Genomic DNA, 26392 nt, shown 5'->3' with positions numbered 1-26392 from the left:
TATATTATCCCATTGGATTTTTATTACTCTAAAATAATTAGGAAGATTAATGTTGTCATCTCTATTTTAGAAGCATTTACTTTTTTTTTTTTTTTTTAACTTTTAATAGAGTATTTTATAAAAAGACTAATATAGTCATCTGCCTTAAATACGGTAGACCTTTTACAAATAATAGTTTTATATTTATCCAACAAGATATAATCCAGAGTGCAATGTATGATATTTGCATGAGTAGCCTTGATCCACTGTGGAAAATAAAAAGGATTTAGTCAGAAGAAAGACCTGCACATTTCTCATATTAATATGCAGATCTAACCTAAGAGGCAAATAATTCAAGAGCATTACTGTAGTCATCATTATAATGGACAATACTGCATGGTCATTAATGGTTTACAAGCAGTAGGTTTTTTAATAATCCACAAACTCCTCTGGTCTCCTTAATACTCAGGCTTTTCCTCCCCCATTTCCAGAGATAATGCTAACATGCAGATGATTTTTCTTGACTGTCTATTCACAGTTATTCATCACAAAGTCCCCCCGTCCTGCCCCCCCCTTGCTTTCATTATTCTACTGCATTACTCCAGATACTCAGCTCAGGCTCAGCTTATGCCTAATCTGAAGTTCTCTGCATGTACTGGGGTGGGGAAACGATTTCATTTCAACAACCAATCACTGGCAATAAGGTATGGGTAACAGCTGTCCTGATGTTTTCTACTCCAAGAATCTACTTCCATTGCTTCTAGAGTAGTTTTTAAATCATTCTCAGAATGTGTATGCTGAAAACATAGCAGACTGCAGTTGGCCCATTACAAGTGACAGTAAGTGGTGTGAATTTCCAAGCAGGTGGAGTTATTTTCATGACATTTTTTTACACTTTTTAATCTCTACCTACAAGAGGCCCAGATTCACCTTCAGTGGTGAGGTTTCCAAGCACTGCGACAGTACTCTGAATAGATCCCTAAAGCAAGTCTGACATTATGCAATATCTTCACATATGCAGGCTTATTGCCAGACATAGCTTAAGAAATACATATACAGTTTTATCAGGTAGAACTGAGCCAGTTTAAATCTGGCGCCCAAAGGCATTTCTTCTAAGCCCAGACGAAGCTACTCAACAGTCTGCCCCGAGCTCTCTGCCATGGTTTCCCTGCAGGATGGTCTGCCATGGCTGGCAAGCAAACCCTTTCCTTCATGGCCCCTGGAAAACTTCTTTTCTGCCTCATCAAAACTCTGTTGTCCCCGCAAATCCTTGTTTTTTTTGGTTTTTTTTTTTTTTTTTTTTGCTTTTTTTTTTTTTAAACAAAACAAACAAACAAAAAAAAACATGGAGTGATATCTTTAAATGTCTGAGGCTCTATTACAAAATTCTTCAACACCAAACTGAGACAACATGGGAGACTTTCATTAGTGTGTCATTTTCATTTCAGAGTGCTGATCAAAACAAAATGGTCGTTTTTTCATTTTACAGTAGAAGAAAGAGGACAGAGTGAGTTACATAAATGTAATAATCTTGTAGCATGAAATTAAAGTTTCAGAGGCTAATTCACACTTTGCAAGTAATTTCCTAAACAGATAGTTAGGGAATGAAAATGCTAAAGGTTATATTTAAGTTTTCAGGAATAATTTTTAATACACAGTAATGTTCCACAAATATTTTGGTATTACAAACAGCTTCCTTTCTTCTTTGTTTACTCCTCTTTTAAAAGTATTGCTATAAAAAGTAAAAACAGACTTACAACATTCTCTCAACAATAGCATCATGATACATTGGAAGCTATAACTGACCATAGTAATTTTACTGGGGCAGAGTATACAACAGCTGTGATCACAAAAGTAATTTTTTATTTTGTTTTATGCATTGCTAAGTAAGAGCAAAATATTCTGGTCTGTGTCTGTGAAACTGAAGTAAGCAATATAGGAGTACTGCATATTTTCAGTTAAATAGGTGTATGAGGTCTTTATTAGATCTACAACGGTTATGGAGTTGCAGAACACATGGTTAACACAGTGACTATGGAACAAAACCCAGAAAGAGAATCAGTGTTTTTGTTAGCCGAACAGCAAAGACTCTATATAAATAGACACTCATGAAGACCAGAATCACCTCTACACTCCCTAGTGAACACTGCATGTAGTGGCTGATACACAGCAGCAGGATGAGTTGGGTAAGTTTGTATCATCATGCATAATACTACAGTCAGGTTGCCGGAGAAATTCGTTAAAAAAAAAAAAAAAAAAAAAGCAAACAGTTATTTTTACAGACATATAAAGACAAATAGAGAAAGCAAGGGAAAAATAATTGTCAAGAGAATATTTGTTGTTAAAATATTCTGCTTACACTGTGATATTGAAATTTCTTTCCAGCCTGCATGCCTACAATAAAAGTGCTTTCTTACAAGAAACCAAGTATTAATTCATACCTTTTTCTGCCTTGCTGGTATTATGTTTTTCAAGTAGGAGGTAACGAGGACTTTCAGGAAGAAAAGGCAGAATAACAACTTGTACCAATGAAGGAACAATGATCACTCCAAATAAGTAAGGCCACCGAGATTCCTGTAAACAGGAACAAAGATGGTAGTCATTAATATTCTCCTGTATTGACACTAGGAACACAAATAGCTACAATGGAAATGCCGTAACTTTTCATCATTTGACATAGCGTGCCAATGAGCAGAGTAATGTCTTCTTCCTGAGATCAGTAAGCAGTCTGAACACTTTTCCCTCAGATCCCCTTACTCAAGGGCCGAGGAAGTCAGAATTTAATTCCTCAACTTATAGAAACAGAAAAAGAGAAAGGGGACCTGGAAAACATACTTTTCCTTTCCTTCAGCATCAAAAACCATACACACAAAAATCTTGATATATACTCAAATATATATTCTACAAGTCATCCTCATTCACAATAATATCCCAAATTTTCTTAAATGAATGGTACAGAAGTATCTTCATATAGTTACAAATAGCTGTCTCTTACTCTAATCTGTTTGTTAAAAAAAATAAAAAGGAAAAAAAATAAAAAGAAAAAAAGGGGCATTATTCTATTTGAAATCAAATGAAATAAAGTTGTTAGCAACCTCAAATGTACTAATTATTTAAAACTAGCTTTAGAGGGCCATCTGTGGAAAACCATTTCAGTAAAAGGCTGGGAAATGCTTTAAAGAGAGCATATCTAGCTCTCTGGGTTTACTCCAAAAAGAAAATACTAACAAGTAGCTGGAGAAGAAAGGTGCCTGTAGTATTATTTTCTCAACAATATGGTCCTTTATCTGTCCATGTTCTTAAGATACCTTCTGTTTCAATTGTCTAATGCCAAGACTCATTTTCTATAGTAGTTTTCTCATTAAAGCTCATCATTCATTTATTTAATTCAATTTTTTTCTAATTTGAGACTTGGTTTTTAATTGAAAAGCCTGGTGAGACTTCAGTGGGCCCACTGCTCAGCCATAATGTCTAGCACATTTTCAAAAACTTGGCTAGATCAAAAGCAGCTTGCAGTGCATCCTGTCTGATTGAACTTTGAAAGGCACTAGAGCTTTGGATCCAGTTTCTCCCTCAGAATGAATCTATCCATCCAGAGCCCACATTCCCCTATAGAGAACTCAATAAATTTTATTTCAACATAATTTTCCACAGTCATATCAAAGTTCAAAAGGCCCCTAAACTGTTGACAGCTTTTATTTTATGTTCTCTCACTTCAGTGATCCAACTGCACTGCATGCTAGAGGATGTAAACTGTGCTCAGATTCTGAACCGGGACATGAGCTCATTTAATAACTCCCAGGCAGAGTAAGAGGGGAGTTTTTTGTGTTTTTGTTGTTGTTGTTGTTGTTGTTGTTGTTGTTGTTTTTAAGAAAAACAAAACAAAACAAAAAAAAATCCAGAGATAGCAAAACAGTTTGAGAATGGGATTTTTCAAAAAATTCAAATCTCAATGTTATCAGTCTTCCTCAGAGCCTTTGTTACCATGAGGACTTCAAGAACCTCTTCCTTAACTTCCTTCATTTTTTTTAATTTTTTTTTAATTCAGGTAATTGAAGAAATTTACCTAGTATAGGAGCATTAAGACTGGTTAATAGTCTGTTTATGAATGAACAATCACCAGTCTTATTTTAAAAAATTGAAATATAAACTTAGGTTAAGACTTTAAGAATAACTAATAAATTGCATATACAAAACAGGAACCTGACTGTAAAGAAACTTAAGAAAACAGGCAGTCTGATCAGTTGTATTCTGTATCTGCCTGGAAGCATTTATTTTATACAAAACAATGGATTTTCTTTTATAACTTTATGCAATCTCTCATGATTACTTCCTATAATAGAAATACTCTTTCTACATATCATACAAAAAGTTTACAAGGCGTAATAAAGTTTAGAAGGCTTTTACAGTACTTCTAGAAAAAAAAAAAATACAGGAAATATGATGTGCTGATTGAGTAGTTTTTGTCCACAATGCCAAGGATTCTTTAAGTTAAAACAAACAAACAAACAAACAAACCCTCTACTGTATATTGCTATGATTAAAATTCTGTCATCCTTTTGGGACTTAATTTGGATTTATCTTTCAAACTTTTTACAGTCTCACATAGTGCATGCTTTTTCAGTTCAGTTTTCTCTCAAGTAACACTTCGGAAAATGTTATTTTGAAAAAGTTATGAATGAAACTAAACTTCTGAACTTATCATTCACAATAATTAAGAACTTGACAGAATAATAAGGCATTTATTTTCACTACATAAAACACTGAGCTTCCTTTATTTCCTCTATGAAAGATTTTATATTTACTTTTTATTATGCTAACTCATAAAAAAAATTAAGGTAAAGCAATCAGAAATATACTTCTACACTTCTAAACATTCTACAAGGAAATTCGAGCATTTCTGAACTTGTAATTGAATCAAATTCATACATTTGTGATAAAATTGCTGTTTTGCCCTTTAGATAAGGGGCAAACATTTCATTTTGATAGGAAGGTTAAGAAATTTATTTCATTTTTAACGGTGTGCATATTACAGAAACAACAACAACAAACATTGGTAAATCACTGAGTTTAGTGGAAATGTTTCCATCCATTTGGAATGGGTTCTACTTGCTTTTCTCTTAATTAACATTATCCATATTCAGATTCTTCATCCCTATACAGAAAAGAAATATCAGGACTAAACTGAGTTTAAAAAGATACATAAAAGAGCTACACTTGTTGGTCTGAAAGTATAAAGTACACATTGCTGAAGATCAAGCAGAATTAGACCCTATAAAAAGAATTAAAGGAAGCAGAGAAAAGTAGGGTACCCTAACCTTTTTAAGGATTAATAGAATCTGAACAAACAGGGACAATGTTCAGAAAAAGTAATAAGGTGAAAAGACATTTTAGGCGTCACTTAGAAAACACTGTAACATTTTGCCTCAGCTGTCAGTAAGGACAATAACACAGAAATTACTGAGAGAAATGAAAACAACACATTTTATCTCAGGAAAAACTGAGAAAAGCAATAAATATTTTAATTACAGAGGACTTGACTCATCACCTGCTTAGAACTTGTACAAATAACTTGTCAAGATTGTAAGATTTTAAACTGTCACATTGTGAATATTTGCTTAGGCTGGAGCACAAAAAACCCAGCTTTGATCTATTTACAAAAGACAGCTAAATAATAGAGCAAGTTTGACATCCACAGACTCATTCACAGTTTGATATAATAAAGTGCAAAGCTGTAGAAGCACATGGTGGGAAAAAAAATAGATAAAAACATGACACAGGTTTATCAATTAGACAAGATTAACTTTTATCAGAATACAGTAAAGCAAATGTTATTGTCAGAAAATTACTAATTAAAAAGTAGAAAATTAAACATATTGTAACAATTAAAACGTGGAAAATAAACTGGCATGGGGAAAATAACGATGGTTACTGCTGACAGATGGACTAGTGAACTATATGGACTTCAATGACCTATTTAAGCTCTGGCTACATTTAAATTTTTTGTTGATTAGGAAGATTTTATTGATAAAATTTGAAGACACTTTCCACACAGGAAAGGCTAAGAATATACATATACATATAAAATTAAAAAAGATGTTGTCAGGGTCATAAAACAGAGGTGAGAAGAAGTGCTGTACTGGCCCACACATGGGTACTCATTTTTAGAAAAAAATGATTAGGCCAAATAAGTCTACTAGACAAGATGTGTAATAAGAGCAAAAAGACTGAGTTAGGAAACACATGACTGCCACAGACTCTACTCTTTGTGTATATATACATATGTATATGTATATATATATACACACACATATATATATATGTGTGTATTATGTGTGTATATATATACACATAATTTCTTGAAAGCATACCTTTAAAAGAATAACAGCCATGCCACCTCATGGAAATATCAGGGGCTCATTTAGCTTACTGCTTGAAACTTTTGGATTAAATTAAAACAATATGTTTAATATAGAAGCATAAATAGTCACTATCCCTTTTTCTCATTCAATGCACAGCATGAAATATGATTTGTCCATGAGAAGGTATTCAATGTCCATTTACCAGTCACTATTCACAACTCCTCTGAATATTTATTCTAGAATTAACTCCTTTGGGAGTGGGGAATGGGTTATGACGGGTTTACAAAAACAGTTAACACTAGCAGCAATAATGATTTTTTGCATAATTCTTTTCTTATGAAAAATGACACATTTTCCCCATTTTGTATGTGGAGAACAGCACCTAATACAAGATGGATTTATCTGCTTTTTCATATTCCTAAAAGAATTGGGAACATGTTCACAACTTTATTTTGGCATAATATAATCACACACATACACACACACATACAAAGAATTACATCTACTGTAATTTCTAGATGCCCTGAAGCATCTTGCCTCACCTCCTTCTGTAGCCCTAGAATAATGCAGGTCTCTTGGGTTTTGTGTGTTACATCTGCCAGTCCCATGCGGACTTCTAAGGTGTGCTAGGGCATCAAAATAATACCGTATAGCGATGTGTTCAAGTAATTGAATCTTATCCTCTTTAATAGAGACTCAGTATGAAAACTTCATATTATACCACAAATATTCTGTTTGTCACACAGAAAAATCACATCCCTGCTCCAAACGGGCTGAGTAGACTTACTTGCATGTGCAAAACTGAAAATCTTGCACAAGTCTTGCATTTCTTTGTTCATCCATTACTGTTCCACAGAACATACTCCTGATGGTAAAGGACAACCTTACTGGCTTGGGGCCAAGGACTGAAAAAGCATCAAGGTGGAACTAATTTCTTAGCATTAAAATTGTCTTTTCTGCAAGTCAAGGGTATGATGAACATGAGGCAGTTGAGACCAGCTACTTGTGTAATGTGCAAGACAACTAACTGCCTTCCTCTTATTTTCCTGGTGCCATTCCAGTCTTGTCTCTACAGCCTCCTCTGCCTGCAGAGGTAGCTAACTTCATCAATCAACACTTGCATCCCTGCTGCATACAACTTGTAACCCCCATTTGTCATAATAAGTTTTAATGACAGAGTTATGAATTGCTTACTTTCTTGTTTAAAACATAGGTAACCCAAATAGTACACATCTTTCCCCTCAATTCTGCACCCATGTGGATGTTTATTTCTATGTCACTACTATAGATATAGCTTGACAACACTACTACTCAAGTCTCAGCATCTTTCCAGGTATTATACACTATATAAAGTTACCAGACTTATGGCTGTACAATCCTAATCTAAAATTCAAAGCAGTCAGTGGGAGGTTTTTGTTACAGATTGAATCACCTTTGGATCAGGACTTAGAACAGTCTTGAAAATGGTTGGTGTCCAAATTCTGTGACCTCATGTTCATTAAATTGCTTGTTAGATCATGTTGTCCATATTGAGACAGAAAATTAAGAGTTACCATAATGCCTATTTGTTCAACTTTTTAATGGAGTCAACAATTGCTAATTTTATTTATTTATTTATTTATTTTTTACCTAACACTTAAATGGCATAATTGCTGCCTACTTTGTTTATTCATTTCTGAAAAATAGCAATAGGAAATAGCAAGCTTTCAGATGGGATTATTTTCAGCAGTGAGCATAACTTGAGTATATTTAGAAATAAACATAAAAAGTATATTGCAGCTACACAGAATTTCTGACAGACTTCATTGCAGAAAAGCATGTGGGATCAGGTTAACTTCCATAATACAGTATAATAATAATACATAATAATACAGTATAAAATAGTAAATTAAAGTAATTGAAGAGGATAACATCCAGTTGTTTGAGCATAGTGTATGTATCGTTTTGATGCTGTAGTATACCTTAGATATCTGCATAGGACTGGCAGATGTGACACACAAAACTCAAGAGACCTGTATCATTCTGGGGCTGCAGCAGGAGGTGAGGCAGGATGCTTCAGGGCATCTAGAAATTACAGTGTATGTCATTTTTTGTGTGCATGTGTGGTTGTATTTTGCCAAACTAAAGTTGTAAATGTTAGAATAAGGTATATAAAAGTTAAGAAAAATATATAAATAATTTAAAACAAACAGGCAGCAATTGCTGTTTTAAGATCAACTGAAATAGCTGAACATTTTATCTTGACACATTTTTAAAAGCAATAATCTTGTTTAGATTAAAAAAAAAATCATTTTAATTTGACATTTATTTTAAATAATAATAAAAAAAACCTCAAAGGTGCAATACCAATCCAGTATATATCTCCTGATTTTATTTGTTGTCAATGGTTCCAAAAGCAAACTAAGAAATGCAAGTCTACAAAATACTACTCAACTCTAATGACTGCATGCTACCCTATGATGCTTGACCAATTTAACCACAGTATTAATATCCAATTTGTAAAGGACAAATTTACATATTAGGACATGAATTTGCAGTAATGGGTGATTTTATAAAGGACAATGGGAATTATAACTGAAATTTTAATCATCCAGAACCTTCAAAAAGGTTTAAGTGGTCATTATCTTCCCAGACTGTGAAGCACACTGGGAAGGAAGCCACAGGTCAAGTCATTTCAGATTTATTCCTTAATAACAGATTTGTAAATATTATCAGATACCAGATATTATCAGATATTCAGACACTAAGGAGACATCATCTAAATATTTGTCTATACCTACTCATAAACTAATGAAGTGGAGTCCAACTACTACCAGATAAGATGAGGTTCGTAAACACGCTTTTTAGTAAGTCAACCACAATAGGTGGAAAAAGGTTTTTGTTTGTTTAGTGGTTTTTGTTTGTTTGTTTGTTTTTGTTTGATAGTTTTTTGGTTCTAAATCTGACAAAAGCAAAAAGTCAAACCTTAAATATAAGTGGAAAACAATTACTCTGTGTTTAGTTCAACGTGCTAACTATTATTTTGGTGGATCAAGAGAAAGCTGTCTGACAAACTATGAATAACTACCCTCAACTTTCATGGTATTTTGAAATCTTTCTTTACTTCAAACCTGTTGAAGGCCTTCTTTCCAATAAGGCTTATCCACTGTTTTTTCATCTGATCTAGTTAAATAAAGTACACCTACATATAAACCTCATCATCTCAAGTGTTAGGTGGGCACTGTTTCAACTGTCTATGAGAAAATCCTCAAAGATGAGAAACTATCATCCAAATGTTAGATGCGCTGGCATTGTCTGCTGTTCAGCAATAAGTCTAAAAATAAATAAATACATATATTATTTTTTTTCTTCTATAACCACACTCAGACAAATCCTCTCCTACAGGACGTTCCCCTACCCAATGCAAAATTGGAACATTTGGATATTACACAATGCCAATCAGCCACGTGTTATTCCTAAAACTGCAGGAATTTAAGCCTCACAGCACAACTTTAATGGAATGAAACTCATTTGCATTTACAAAGACTCACAGCTGTTTTCCCATGCATTACTTAATGAGTTCTGTACAGAAAAAGAACAAATAAATACCTTTGTGTCTGTCTGGGGGAACCAATAAAATGTTGATTTATGATCCCTAGTAAATACATAACCTCAGCTGGTCCACAGTAGATATAAGCAAAATACCTCACTTAATGTCTCCATTATAAATATACCAACAATACCCACCACATCCTACCAACAGGGCTGGTGTAACAGAACAGACCTTCTCATCCCATGGTTATTATTGATCTAGTATTGAAAATTGTCCTGTGAATATGCAATAGCCCAAAGGGCCCTGGCAGCATATCTGTATCCTTGTCAGTGTGACCAAGGCCATGCTTTTCTATCCTGGTGACTACACAGCAAATTCCCTTCAACTTTTGGGTAAGGTGACCTCCAAGCCCTTGTTCAGCAACTCATAGCTTGCAGTTAAGTGCAAATATTTTGATACAGGACATGGAAATTGCTTCAGCAATAGGTAACTCTGTGTCTTATGTGTTACTCTGAAAAGATGAAAGAAATTTCCCATTTCTTAAAAGAAGGGACTAAGAGAATACTTTAAAAAGGATTGTCATCTTAAAAATCTCTATCTCAAGTAATTCTTAATTGACATGTCTGGTACCAGTTTACAGAAGTGCAGGCTCAGAAAAACACCTGCTGAAATCTGTGATTATCTAAATAAGCACTGAAAGTTCTTTTTGTTTGTTTGTTTGTTTTTTTCCTTAAGATTGTATTTAGAAATTTGTATCTTTGTACAGCTGCTTTTGTGAGCTACAATTAGGAGATACCATCCCCTTATGGATTTGAGCAGCCATTTACAAGTACCAATATGTCTGCTGTATCCTTAAGATACATTTTAAAACATTCTTCTGGGGAATGCTCTAGTCTTTAGGTCAGAGTTTTGCATTTTACTAGAAGAATATGAAGAGGCTTTGCTTGTCTGCTTCTAAGAAACTTTGTGCAAGCTCAGCTGTTCAGAGGAATGATAAGGACCAGGGTAGACTGGACTGACCTTTTGTAAGTCTGTCTCAATGGCATTGCATTTACACAGGAATTTGAAAACTCCTCCTCAATATTTAATGAAGCTTACTCCAAACTTAGGCAACTCCTAAACAAAAAAAAAAAAAAAAAAAATTGGGGGACCAGCACTGATGAACCTAGTTCCTAGTTTATTTTTCCCATAGAATCACAGAATGGTTTGGGTTGGAAGGGACCTTTAAAGATCATATAGTTCCAACCCTCCTGCATGATGGACACCTTCCACTAGACCAGGTTGCTCAAAGCCCCATCCAACCTGGCCTTGAGCACCTCCAGGAATGGGGTATCCACAGCTTCTCTGAGCAACCTATTCCAGTGCCTCATTGCCCTCATATTAAAGGATTTCTTCCTAATATCTAACCTAATTCTACCTTCTTTTAGTTTAAAACCATTACCCTTTGTACTGTCATTATCTTCCTGACCAAAAAGTTGGTTTCCAACCTTTTTATAAGCCACTTCAAGTACAGAAAGACCACAATGAGGTGTCCCCAGAGCCTTCCCTTCTCCAGGCTGAACCACCCCAGCTCTTTCAGACTCTCTTCTTAGGAGAGGTGCTCCAGCCCTCTGATCATCTTGGTGGCCCCCCTCTGGACTTGCTCTAACAGGTCAACATCCTTCTTTTGCTGGGAGCCCCAACCTGGATGCAGCACTCGAGTTCCTTCCTCATCTTCATCTCCCCTCACTGGCTCACTGGTATCTCTACAGTACATCTATGTCTCTCTTGTACTGGGGAGCCCAGAACTGGACACTGCTCCAGGTTATGCCTCACCTGTGCTGAGAAGAAGGAAAGGATCACCTCTCTTGACCTGCTGCCAACATTCCTCTTAATGCAGGTCAATCTGCCATTAGCCTTCTTTTTGACAATGTCACATTGCTGGCTCATGTTCAACTTGGTGCCCACCAGGTCCTTCTCTGCCAAGCTGCTCTCCAGCTGGGTGACCCCCAGCATGTACTGGTTGTTCCTTCCCAGGTGCAAGACTTTGCACTTCCCCTTGTTGAACTTCAATGAAGTTCCTCTCTGTCCATTTCTCCAGCCTGTTCATGTCTCTCTGGATAGAAGGAAAACCAATGGGCAATAACATCTATTACTCCCAGTTTTGTGTCATCAACAACCCTGCTAAGGGTGCATTCTTCCTCATCATCCAGATCAATAATGAACATGTTAGTCAGGTTGATCCCTGGGGTACACTTAATGGCCTCCAACTAGCCTGTGTTCCACTTTGTTGGAACCCCTTGCTACAAGAAGGACATTGAGGTGCTCAAGTGAGTCCAAAGAAGGGCGATGAAGCTGGTGAGGGGTCTGGAGAACAAGTCCTACAAGGAGTGGCTGAGGGAGCTGGGTTTGTTCAGCCTGGGGAAAAGGAGGCTCAGGGGCAACCTTATCGCTCTCTATAAGTACATTAAAGGAGGCTGTAGTGAGGTGAGGGTTGGTCTATTCTCCCATGTGCCTGGTGACAGGACAGGGGGGAATGGGCTAAAGTTGTGTCAGGGGTGTTTTAAGTTGGATATTAGGAAGAACTTCTCTACCAAGAGGGTTGTGAGGCATTGGAATGGGCTGCCCAGGGAAGTGGTGGAGTCACCATCCCTGGAGGTCTTTAAAAGATGTTTAGATGTAGAGCTTAGGGATATGGTTTAGTGGAGGACTTGTTAGTGTTAGGTCAGAGGTTGGACTCGATGATCTTGAGGTCTCTTCCAATCTAGACAATTCTGTGATTCTGTTGTATTTCTGGAATATGACTAGACATAATGAAGGTGTTATACTTCTCTGTTCTAAACAGAGAGATATTTGCATTCATTACAAATATGACATTCTGGGAAATAGAGTGATTCTGGGAAACTAGTGTATGTCCTACTCTAATGGAAGCAACAAAATCTTGTTCTCGTGTTATGTAAACAGCATTTAGCTTTCATTTCCAAGATGCTTCACACAGTGGCTAGTGTTCACCTGTGTAAGTTCTCCTCTATCTCTTTCTTCCACAAGAGCTCTTGGGTCTATATTCTGATATAAATTCTCAGTTATACATTGAAAGATAAATACCTTTAGCCATAGTCACTCTCGTGGTTCAAGGGGAAAATAGATGTATAGAACAAAAGAGGTCACAGAAAAATATGAGGAGGACTGATTGATTCTTATTTTGTATTATAATGCTAGTGAGTAAGATTCATTTAAAGAGCATCTCAGGCAGACATTTGGTCATTGGTGTCCCTCTACAGTCTGTGTGTGGAGGAATGGTTAAGTGAAATAGGACACGTGGATGTTGGGCAGTTAGGAGTCAATGGGCTAGTGAAGTACCGTACTCAACTCACATGAGTCTGGCATGTACGCAGCTGGCTGAGAGCCAATCAGGATCAAGGACACGATGCCCTTGAGCGATTGGGAAAGTCCCTAAGGCGGGACGGTGGCTAAAAGAAGGAGGAACAAACTGAAAAGAGCGGGAAATGTTAGCCAATGCTGAGCTTAGTTTTTGCAATATGTATGAGTTGATTATGTTCGAACTAGATAAAAGGCGACTGAGTTATCCATTAAAGTTGAAGTTCACTGTTCACTCATATTGAGCGTCTGTGTCTTCCTCCCGTTGACAACATCTGTGGGTCCCCAGAGCAATTCTGAATTGCTTTTTCTCAGTTGTAATATGCAGACAGTTTTTAAGGAGTCCTTGGATGTCAGTCAAGAGTCAAGAAGAAGGATCAGTTAAAAAGAAAAAGAAAAACAAGGAAAAAAAAAAAAAAACACTAAAAATGAAGCTTTGACAAGTAAAGTCAAAGCTTAGTTTTTGGAACAGACTTCAACTAAACAGTCTATAAAACTGCCTATTTCATCACTGTCTATTTTAGTGCAAGTGAAGAAATATTTTTGAAAGAACTTAGTAAAGCATTATGAAAGATTTCTATATAAACTTTCCTAAGTACACAACAATCTATCACTTCAAATATGCCATTTTCAAGAGTCTTTGTAAAGAAAATTATAGTTTGACAAGTTTGACAATCTGCAGAAGTTCTTACAGTTCGATTTAAAAATAAATAAATAAATCACTATTCTATTTGAAAGAAGAACTAACTTGAAAGGGGTTCATCACAGTTATATTTTCTTACTAGCCTTACTAGCATAAAGTACAGCTACAGTATAGATTAAGTTCATTAGTCCTTTACCAAATTTAGTTCTTTTTGCCATAAAAATTGATATTTACATCAACAACATTTATTTTTTTTTCTGCTATTACAAAAAAAAAAAGATCTGTGGGAGGATTTTGCCTAGTATCATCATATGTTACAGACTTATTTCCAATTCCTTTTGTATAAACAGGTAATTGCTAGACAGCATTAAAGCTGTTCAAATTCCTCAAAAAGTAGAATATAAACTACAATTCATGTTGTTTCAATGACAAAAGACAACATCTAACTAATAAAGAGTTAGTAAATTGTAGCAATAGCAAATTCTGAATGTATTTAGAAGAGGCAGAGAAAAATCTAAAAAAAAAAATGCAGTGTATCACTTCAAGATGTATTCAGAAGAAAAGTTTTGGGTCTTCTCTCAGATACTTTTTTTTCTTCCTTTTAAATCTGTTTACTCCACATGGGGTTACACATAAAAGCCATCAAACCTTAAACAAGTCTTTTCTCTTCAGGAAGCCCTTCCTGCCTCTGATCACTGCTGCTCTGTCCTGTACCTTGTATTGTTCTTGTTAAAATAGAGTGACTAAAACTACCTGTATCATTCAAGAGATGGACACATCATGAATTTTACCACACTTTCAGCAGTTTTTCCATTTGCTTTATTTTCGCGGTGGTTTTTTTTTTTTTTTGTTTCCCCCTCCCCCCCCCGGATACACCTACAGCAGCAATAGGTATTGTTCAGAAAGTGTTGCCCTAATAGGCCTTTGGAGATAAGCACAGCAAGGCTTCTAGGATGACATGCTACTCACCATGACACAGTGCAATCTAGCTAGACAAGTATGACATAAAAAGACTTGAAGTATAGAAAATAAGACTCCTGAAGTAAACAAGATCTATTTTTCCATTGGCCTACCCATGGCAGACAGACATTCTGGTCTAAACAGCAGCCAGAGCCAGGCAGCCACTAGAGGAAATTGCTGGAGAAACAACTATACCTTAGCAAAACATTACACACCACAGGAAATAGGGCTCTGAAAGGCAAAGTCTGAGGAAAAAATGGCAACATGCAGCAGTTTCAGTTTTACCTGTCCTGAATACACACACACTGAAATATTTTTACCCTTTCTCATTTCTGTACAAAAATGGAAAAGATACTGAGGGTCAATGCATAACAAATATGAAATGAGTTGCTACAGCAAATATATTGATAAACTATATCTTCCATCATTAAAGGAAAGATTAAAGCCCACCTTCATTAAAGAAGCTGAAGCAATAGACAAAAATCAGCTTGGTAGTCTAAAACATTTTAAAAATGTTACCAACCTAAGAAAAACCTTTGGAGTGGGACACAAGCTTACATGCAAGAAGAAACAGATGAGTTGCTTACAGAGAGATACCATTTGAGAATACCCAGAATACGCCAGAATTAAGGCCATGGAATATTCCCCTGAGACCGTAAAAGTAAATTTGAACTTTCAGAACTAAAGTTGACAATGCACTGGCAAAGGATCTGTAGGGAACAATCCGTCAGAAAAAATGCTCTGGCTTATTTAGTTGCAGAATCACATAAAGAAAGAGAAAGCGAAAACACCTGAAGGGCAGTGTTTTTATAAAGTGACAGGTCTGAAATACTTTTTCTTTATCATAAATATCTGTTTTCTCCTTCAGTTAAATATGTAGAAAGCTGCACATGCTATACAACCAAAAATGCCCCAAATGAAATAATCTTGTAGCCAGCAGCAGTAATTCAGTGCCCACCTTATGGCAGATAACATGATTCAATTCCTGAGGGACAGAATCAAGTTGTCATCTACAGTTGCCAGGGCTTCCTGAAGAATAAATGGCTGTGGACTAGAGAAGGCTAGAACAAGATACTAGCAAATGAAAACAAACTGCTATTCACAGCAGTCAGGATTGTGGAGAGAAGCAGGTCACCAGCATATAAAGTAGCTGTGCTCTGTGTTCTGATCACCAGCCAGATTTAACATAACATAATTCCTCGACCCTCAACAGAAACATAGTAGATATGGATTCCCGTAGGTTAGGATGTGTCAGAATCAGAACCTTTAATGAAAAGAGTTGTTGGGATTTGGGTGAATGTGAGGGAATTAAGATAGGGGAAATAATATCAAAGCACAGCAGCAGAGGACCAGTGTCATGATTGCAGCTTTTCTGCTTTGGAATAATCACTCTTAGTAAACATTGCACACTAGGAACACATTCTTCAGACTCAGTACTCTAAAATTAGTACCTTTGGAGACAAATAGAATAAAAGCCTATATATTCAGAAACCAAAAGAATGTCTGTATTCAAGTTTTAGAATCATTATTATATTTCTTGCATCTGTTCTTTTATACTATAATTTAAAAATTGGATGTAGTAGTGTTTAGCAAGTTCTTGTCCATATTGTATGATGTGGAAAAATATGTATATCTAGAATATTTCAACCAAAACATTTCCAGAAGAATCAGGAAATAAGGAATATTTAGATTAATAAAAAAAAAAAAAAAAGTGTAATTTCATCTCATCTGAGTTATCTCTGTAACTGTTTGCTTGCGTTTAAATTTAAAACCAGAATCAATATAGAGGAAGACACCTAGGATAAGAAGGAGATTACAGAGACTGTTTTACTAGAAGATATGATCTAACCTGAAACTAACCTTAAGGACATAAAACTATTAGAGAGTGTGCAAAGGAGGGCTACAAAGATGGTGAAGGGTACAAAGGGGAAGATCTATGAGGAGTGGCTGATATCCCTTGGTTTGTTCAGCCCAGAACAGAGCAGGCTGAGGGGAGGCCTCATGGCGGTCTGCAGTTCCCTCACGAGGGGAGCGGGGAGCAGAGGAACAGGTACTGAGCTCTGCTCTCTGGGGACAGCAACAGGACCTGAGGGCACAGCATGGAGCTGGGACAGGGGAGGGTCAGGCTGGGGGTTAGGGAAAGGTTCTGCAGCCAGAGGGTGGTTGGACACTGGAACAGGCTCCCCAGGGCAGTGGTCATGGCACAGAGCCTGCCACAGCTCAAGAAGTGTTTGGACAATGCTGTCAGACACAGGGTCTGATTCTGGGGTGGTCCTGCACAGAGCCAGGAGCTGGGCTTGTTGATCCTTGTGGGTCACTTCCAACTCAGGATATTCTATGAACACAAAAATCACAAGTAATGTGATGAGGATAAAGTGAGCACACTTCAGTAGGTGGGGAAAAAGTCAGAGTGACCAAAAGACCAAAAGAAAATGAGGATAAATTGACAGAATTAGCCACAAAAAGATAAAAGAATTAAATTAGATTCTCAACCATCAACACTTCCAGTAGAAAGCTTGGGAAGGCTGTAATGATAGAAAACAAGCACCCACCTTTAAGACAAACATTGGTAATTTTTCTGAAGGAGAAATTATGACATAATTAGTCTAGGAAGTAGGGAACTGGATTCGGGGTTGGGGGGGAGGAGGAGCGCTTGCTCTCCTACTCTTTCACTTCAGTGCTTCACATATTTTCTGCATGAGCTCTGAAACTGTCAGGTTTGCATTCATGCAGTGCAGTAACATAGCCAAAGAACTGAAACCTGACCATTGCCCCCCAGCCTCAAATCTTGGTCTGTGCACATGCCTCCTGCTTCACCTGTGTGAGGCTTTATAAATAAAAGACTACTAAAAATCACTTTGGGGCTGCTTAACCTACTTGACACAAAAAGAAGTAAGCATGTTCTGAATTGCCTCAAGTAATACTCAGAGCTTCAGAGCTAGTTTTAATCACATTTCCACATTTAAAGGAACACTGTTGCATTTGACAAATGAGGAAGTTACCAAACAGGTTGTTAATAAAGGCTTGTAAGGCTATGCCCCAAAGTCTATGTAAATGCTTTCCTTTTCTGTAGAAAGACTTCTACAGAACCACTGAAGGCAACAACCTCATATAATCCAGATAAATGCATCAAGTTCCAATTTAAAAGTTAAATTTTCTGCTCAAGCTACTTCAGCCAGAAGTCTGTTCCAAACATCACTGCTGAATTTCAGCATGCAATTATTCACAGAGCATTTATAAACAGTTCTTCTTGTAGCAATACTGTCCTTCAGATTAAGCAGCTCTTCCCTCTTTAGTTCTTCCTTCTGCATTAACAAGGTGCAGTCAAATCTTCTCCCTTCCCTCTATTTCCTCAGCCAAGCAAGCAATGTTCTTGTCATCTCCTCTTATAAAAAGCCATGCTTGCAGCTCTCCCCATGTCCCTTCCTGTTCCAAACAGTCTCTTCCAGCAAGATGCCCAACTTGGTCTTTGTTCCTCCTTTCTTCAAAAGTATCACAGCTTAAATACTATGATTAATAACCTTTCAATTAGCTTAAGTTACAAGTAATACATGACAGACCTCAGGAGAAAATTTTCATGAAATCATGATGGAAGACGAATATTTGCAACTTATTTACATTATTCACATTACCATTATTTACAACCAACTCTGAAAGAAAAAAGCGACCAACCACAGAACAATGAAAACTATTCCATGTGAGGCTTTAAGCCATGATAATTAAAATTTGGTCATTGCTAGATGGACTTATCAAAAGTGTTTTTTTCCAAATACTAGTGCAATCAGTGGCACAGAATGCTGATCACTGGTGACAAGCTCCCACAGATTGGAGCTTACCATTCAAATGTAGAATTATATCACAGAACATCATATTACAGCCTTGGCTTAAGTTGTAATGGAAACTGCCTCAGAATTCTGAGGAAAGGAAGTGCTTGCTTTACAGTTACAAGTGAAATCATTAAGAAGATACCATGAATGTGAAACCATCTCTGAAATATGGTGGCTGTGGATCTGGAATACTATCCTCACTTCAAGTGCATCAAAGGTTTCTCCAACAGAAGAAAAAGGAGAACAAAATAGGTATTCTGGGAGCAATTTGATAAGCTTTCACATCATTATAGAAGCCACAACATTAATCAGTGAGAAGCTGACATCTAGAAGGTAGTCAGCAAATGTCTTGAATGTACTTTCAAACATGATCAAACACAGTAACTGAAATTTCACAGAATCACGGCAAGATGTTTGCTGAGAAGGGGAGGAGGAGAGTCTTGCAAGAACCAAAGAACTCAAAGAAGACACCATCTTTGGTTCTTTCCAATTTCAACAGAAGTGAACTCCTCAGATGTACCTTCTGCAGCAATTTCCTCTGGCAACGGTTTGTTCCTTGTGCAAAACTCCCACTGATATCATGGGGAACACCACACAAAGCTATGGAAAAAAATCCTGGCTTGACTGAAACCAAAAGAAATCTTGATAAAGCTTTCAAAGAGGGCTAAGACTGCACTAGGGAATAACATTTCAAACAGCCTGAGGTTTTCCCTTGGTGCTAAATTTTATTAATGCATTAGAAGGAAAATACACCCACATACCCAACTGGAAAAATCAGGCCAACTCCAATAATTTCATTGGAACTATGCTAATTCACGCCAGCCAAAATTGTGCTCCTTTTACATACTGATATTACTCATCTTGAAAATGATGAATTCCACAGATAAAGTATATTTCTTCTTATATAATGTCTAACTTTAATGGTGTAGTATTTACTAACAGAATACTAAAGCAGTTTGTAGAAGCAGAATTGTAATCTGCGTGATTTGGGAGTGACAAAAATTAAGACAGAGGGAAGGGGAGAACAGAAACAAAAAGAGCAAGAGTAATGTGAAATTAAGGAATAAGTATATCCTTTTCAAAATAACCCAGAGACCTGGCAGGAAAATAAGAATTTTCACATGACACCTCAACTTTAAAAGCATGTGCATGCTTAGAAAAAAAAAAATATCTACTGTTTAAGAGATGACATATATTCTAAGCACTCTTTTGTAATGCACTAGCTTTCAGAGCAAGAGAAGGGACATTACAGAAGCCATTACAGAAAGCCATTTTAAGTTTTTACCTAAGATCGGCTGCCTTAAAAGGGGAGAGAGGGAAGTAATCTGTTCTTCAATTAAAGGGTAAGTTGAACCAAAACATTTGCCTTCAGGAGAGTTTAACAAGATCATAGAATCATAGAACGTTAGGTAAGTAAGTCCAAGGATAAAAAGATAGAAAAAGAGAGCTGGTCATACAAAAATAAAGGTGTCAGGGAAGATGCTATCATGTATTTACAAGGAGTTGAATTTAGATGGACATGGGAAGACAAGCTCTCCTCACTTTTCAGCTGTTTACTACTTTTGCTGGCTGTCAGAAGGGATTCCTAGTACAAGTTTCACTGCAAGAGGATTGCTGCAGACACTTCCTCCGCACTGCCTTGAAGACTCATCTCTGGTTGAAAAGTATTTCCAAGTGCTAGCCTGAATAAACCTTGACTTCATTTGTTCAGAGTAATGATGACATCCAGTGGCCACCAAGTTAATCTCAGCCTATGGGAGCAAGATAACCTCCTACAGATATCCTTAAACAGATATTCTCTTTACATAAAGGTATACACTAACTCTGCTCTTGCACCTGCGAGTGCATGACAAAAAGCGCTATAATTATTGGGCAAGAGTCAGCTTCTTGTACAAACTCAAAACAAGACTTTTTCTATTCTATCTCACTTTGAAAACTTATAAATAAAATACACAAAAACTCCTAAGCATTTCCATGGCAATCAAAGAAACAGGAAAACAGCATGAATAAATGTATATTAAGAAAGGGGATGGGATGGGAAAACATGCATATGCACACACAATCCGCTCAAGATGTTAAAACTGGTTGCAACATCTACCAAACTCACACACACTCTTTTAAATGATATGGAAGAAAACATTTTTAAGTGCTTCAAAACAAAAAAGCAATGGTTCTGTTCCCCATTTTCATAAGGAATTCTGTCAAAATACCAAAATACTGCTCTTTAAACATGCTTGTGTTCTTTCACGGAAAATGTCTGTTGCGTACTTACTTTCCCAAATATCTCTGGCAGCCCCAAAACTTGCCCAGTGAAAACACCAACACAGATGAAAATTGCTGTGACCTGACCCAATGAACCACGGATTTCCTTAGGAGATATTTCACTCAAATACATGGGAAGGGCACTCAGAGATATGCCTACAAAAGAAAGGTGGAAAAAACAAACAAAAAAACCCATAAACTAAGTCATAATACCTTCTGCTTACACCAAGTACAAAATGAACAACTATTGAAAGGAGTCTGAGTATTAATCTGCTCACACAAGTGGCATAAAATTTTTCAAATAACAGAATTACCTCCACAGATAATATGAATTACCTTGTCTGCATCCCTAATTACTTTTGCACTATTTAACTCCCATGGGATTGATTATCTCTGTTACACATCTACAGTGATGTGTGTTGGCTGCTATCTGAAGAGAAGCAGCAAAGGTTACTGAGAGATGAGAATCACCAAGAGAATAGAGTTTTTGTTGTTGTTTTTAATTTGTTCACCCCAAAGGAAGCAAAATGAAGTTTGCACTGGTGCAGGTAAGGAAGAAAAAACAACATATCAGACACAGAGAGCAGACAGTGCCAAATTAAACATTTTCACTGTGAAAAGTATTAGCAGATTTTCCTCCAAATACAGGCTTATAAGTGCAGCAAACTTTTGACAGCAGGCATAAAATAGGGGCAAGAATGCTGCTCAAAATCAGGAATAAACAAATTCATGACCATGGTTAGCTCACTGACCATACTGATAAAGCTCCAAACATTTGATCATCTGCTGATGGTCTGAGACAAAAATTGGCAGCTAGCACCAAAATTCCCCATAAACTGCATATTGCAAGTGAAATACGCATCTACTTTCAAAGAACTGTAGTTTGTACTTATAGACAAGATAGACAAAGTTTGCCAGAAATGCTCAGTGTTGCAAAAGCCAAAACACTTTCCATTGCTTAACTTCATGTAACTATACAGAGAGGATAAAACCATCTTATTCCATCAAGTCTGTCTCCATATTAGGTTAGTACTTCTAACCATTTAGAAATCTGTAAAGCTGCAGAGAACTTTACTACCAGGTGCAAGACTACTCTGGTACAGAGGTGCTTCCATGATTTACTTTTAAATTGGGAAGACAATGTTGCTAGGAGTGAATGATGATGTTCCAAATGTCCTATTTAATCCTACCACTATTAGCATTGGATTAAACAACTTCCAAACACACAAGAGCAAGAAGCTTTAATAAATAGACTACATCCTCCTAATCAATGAAATGATTTTCATTGCATATTCTATAGGAGCTGATAAAGTAAAGGGGAAAGAATTAGGGTGGACACCAGAGGCTGGGGGAGAGAAGGGTTATGTGTAATGCAAGTATTACAGATATGTACAGCATGATAATAGCTTACCTGCATCAACACCCATTATAATGCGGCCCAGTATGAGCATTTCAAACGATCCCGCCAACAAAGAGAGTGACATCAGCAATGCAGCTGTCACTGCAAATACATTATTGAGCAGCAGTGTACACTTCCTAAAAGGAGAAGATACTTTATGTAGGTACCAGCACCATAACAGATAAATCTCATCATATTCCAAGCACATTAGGCTATTATTCTTATGTATTCATAAATAAACTCCAAAAGTGCTTAACAAACTGTGCCTTGTAAATGTTGTATAGAGTTCCAAAGCATAGCACAATGCTATACCTAAATGGATACAGTTCCAAACCTAAACCACGGCTTTAAAATAAAAAATATCATAGTCAACAAAAGAGCTGTACTTTGAAGGCATGGCAACTAGCAATCCTACACATCCTAAGAACCTGAGAGCCATGCCTGAGACTCTCTATATGATTAGAAACAAACATATTCTGAGTAAATGAATGTATGTAGGAACCAGCAAATGCACTTCAAATAGTAATAAGCTAACATAACTATAGCCATTTTTATTCCACATATTGTTTTTACCATTTTGAGAACTTCCAAGCACTGACATTATTTATGTCATTATAATCCAGCCATAACATCCATAAGCCCAAAACCCATGACATTAAATAGATACATGGAAGAAAATTACTACTTGTAATTTTAAGAAAACACACTTGAAGTGGGGGTGGGGGAAGGGGACACATGGCAATAAAAATCAACCTCTTTCCAAAAATGTTGAAATTAACCAAAATATTGATTTATAATTTCAACTTTTTCCAATTTTTGAATTGTTTCATTGTATGAGTCAATTTGATTTTTTTTTCAAAGCTCTTTTTTTATGAAAAAAATATTACTTTGTTAAAGAAAAAAAAAACACATACACAGAAAGAGAAGAAAATATATTTTTTAAATTTCAGAACATCTCCATTTCCCATTCATATTATGCCAACAGCAGTATATCTTACAGTTTTCATCTTACAGAACCTTCTGCTCAAATTTGAGTACTCATTAATTCAACAGTGACTCATAAGTCTCATAACTTCTCCAGAAGGAAATACTTTATAAAAGAAATAATATGTATGATTTCATGGTCCTTTGACTGTCAAATTCAAACACAGACATACTATTTCTCTGAACTTATGCAAGAAGCCTGGGTAAAGATATAAGATCAATAGCTCTGATGCAACTATCTTCCATTGAAAGATTAAATAGAAAACCCACCTAAAACTCAGAAAATCACTGCTACCTTATACACATCTTGTTCTCTCCCCACAAGTGGCTTTTTGCTAAATTACTGCCTGTAGGTGAATGGCTGGAGAACCATTAACTTCAGGTTCAGCCCTACAAGTGACTGAAAAAACTTCTTGAAATTCCCAGGCAGAATCACAGCCATCGCTTGCAATGTCTAATGAAGATGTGGTGGCCTCTCTACACTACATCACATTAGCATTGCTTATGATATAACACAGGACAAAACATAATTGTTTTCACAATAACGTGGCAAGAAAATGATCTAACCTTATATTTTCCATCTATTAGTCACCTCACTCAGCTATATGTGGTAAAGCAACAGAGCTTTGTATTTACCAGGTTTTCAGTCACTTAATTAAGAACAGTTTTGATTTTGCTCTTGAATTACAACTCAATGCTGAAGCATCAAGCGCCATTCAAACAACATATGAAGGAAACAACTGATTTGATAACAAAATGTACCGGCAGACAAACATCACTGATTATGTTAATTATGAGGAATCCATTAACTTTGACAGTAAATTATGTAGGCTGACAACACACCAATTTTATTAAAGAACTAAAGTGGTATTAAATTTTTAAGTATTTTCAATGGATTTTCACCTTCTCTATGTTGCCACTTCCATGTAAAATAACAGGAATGATCAGAAGGGCTGTCTACCACTGCCCCCCCTTTTTTTTTCCAGAATGAGTAACAAACCAACACAGTGGTCCATGTTGCACATTCTTCTTCAGTTCAACACATAGCCACCAAATGGAAATATTCCAGCCATTGAACAAATGATCCAACTAGTTACAACAATTAATATATTTTTAATAGTAAGTATATTGAATATTTATGTTTTAACTTTCCTTTTTTTTTTTTTTTTAATTAAAAAACTGCTTGAACACTGTTTGAATGAGATTGCTTGAGACCAGACAAAGAAAGAGATACAGCACATTTAAAGTACATGTTTGTATAACATAGCTGTCAAGAGAAAAGTGCTGATTTTGCTATTTGAAATAGGCTTTTCAAATGGATATAGGGCTAAATGGATAGAGGGCTAAAGATAATAAATAATGTCAAAAAATGGAAACAAGTCAGGTCAAACAAGTGCTATACATTCATCTGGAGTTGTTACTTTCTTCTTTTACAACTTTAAAAAAATAACGGAAAAATATAACATCCTTTTAGAAAAGGTTGGCAGCAACCACTTATTCTATGAAGCATGCTGGAGAATAGGAAAAAAGCAATGATGGGCAGAGGGAAGCTGCTATGCACTGACCCTGACCCCTTTTACCACCTGGCCCCTCACCAAAGCAACTCAGTATAACCTATGGTTATTAAGGAGTCAGTAGAGGAGTTTGGAGTAGGAGGAAAGGTGTTTCAATATTCACCTTCTTTCTTTCCTAATACCTGATCAGTAATTAAATGTTTATACTAACTGGCAATAATTTAAGTTAAATTCCCCAAGCTGAGTCTGTTTCAACCATGACAGTAATTTGTAAGCGATTTCTCTTTCTTTTTTTTTTTTTGACTCATGAGTTTTCTTGCTCCTGCTGTTCCTCCTGTTTCTCTCTGACAACCTGTCTAGCTTGCAGAGTGGGGAGTGATGAACAGCTGGGTGGGGTGCTCAGCTGTCAGCTGGGACCAGCCCAGCACATCTATGAACAGAAATAACCACTTCTCATAAATCACCACTTCTCAAAAAACAAACAAACAAGAAAACCCTTCAGATTCCACATGCTACCTTGCTTTACTTCCAATCAGGTCATGTTGTATTCAGAATTGCTACAATCATAAATTAACCATGCTTTCCTGGTCACATAGGCCAGGAATGTATTAAACTAGACACAGGGCATAGGAAAAAGAAAAATGAAACAAAAAAATAAACAAAAAAAACCCTTGTATATCCTGCTTGCATAACTCCAATACAAACGATGTAATGATACCACACTTCATAGAGTACTGTAGCAGACACTTTCCCTTGGGAAACTCCAACCAATATCATCATATAACTGCTTACCACGCTTACAGAGTGTAAGCATACAAACTTCAAAACTAACCTACCAGAAGAAAAGTCACATACTGGTGCATTGGTCAGCCTAATCATTTTCACAAATTGATTGACCAAGCAATTGTCAAATGGCACAAGAAACCCACTGAAACATAAATATCACACCTAGCTCTCACATAGCACATTTCATTTCAGTCTTGCTGAAGGTTATAGAGCACATCAGTAACCCTATTTTTGTAAACAGGTGAATAGGGAGTGAAGTCGACTTAACCTAAAGCTAAATTTCAAAACAGTGTCAGAGCTAGGAAAGGGAACCTGAATTCAAGTATGAGGACACTCCCCCCCCACATATTGCACTTACAGGCATGCAGACAGTCACTGTTTTGTGTGAAGAGCCCTGGGTTGTTTCAGTTGAGAGCAAAAGGAAATATGTTTGGGGAAGGGGGAGGAGGGGACGGGGAATTATATTTCTATTAATCATATAGTTCATGGCAAACTGCCTCTGCTGCGTCTATCACACTAAAAATCCTAGACTAGAGTTCATTTAAATTCAAAGATCTCTGTTCCTTCTTCTGCTCAAATTCAGGATTTTCTCTAGCCCAGAGAAATAAAGCATTTATGCATTCCAAAAGGAAGATGCAATCAAAAAACTTTTGATTGTTTGAGCACAGAGCAGTTTTTCACAAGCAGCTATATCCTAAGCCAAACAATAAGCATGGCAACTTATTACCAAAAATTGGTTGTCTCTTAAGGTTGGCTATTTGTTCTGCTGCAGGACTGTAATTTCCAC

At 36.5% G+C, this 26392-nt stretch overlaps 1 protein-coding gene across 4 annotated transcripts in view; it reads right to left on the bottom strand.

The window, feature by feature from the left end:
* Positions 1-26392, bottom strand: part of SLC2A9 (solute carrier family 2 member 9) — a 123568-nt gene that overhangs the window by 61316 nt on the left and 35860 nt on the right. For all 4 annotated transcript variants that reach the window (XM_032186523.1, XM_032186522.1, XM_032186524.1 and 1 more), the window contains 3 exons: positions 22334-22458; positions 20933-21078; positions 2421-2553 (listed from right to left, as the gene is read on the bottom strand). In XM_032186523.1, the coding sequence (XP_032042414.1) occupies positions 2421-2553; positions 20933-21078; positions 22334-22458 (404 nt within the window). The remainder of the gene's footprint in view (positions 1-2420; positions 2554-20932; positions 21079-22333; positions 22459-26392) is intronic.

The sequence above is a fragment of the Aythya fuligula genome, chromosome 4 (genome assembly GCF_009819795.1).
Source record: "Aythya fuligula isolate bAytFul2 chromosome 4, bAytFul2.pri, whole genome shotgun sequence".
Taxonomy (NCBI): domain Eukaryota; kingdom Metazoa; phylum Chordata; class Aves; order Anseriformes; family Anatidae; genus Aythya; species Aythya fuligula.
This window is presented reverse-complemented; position numbering and strand designations above follow the sequence as displayed.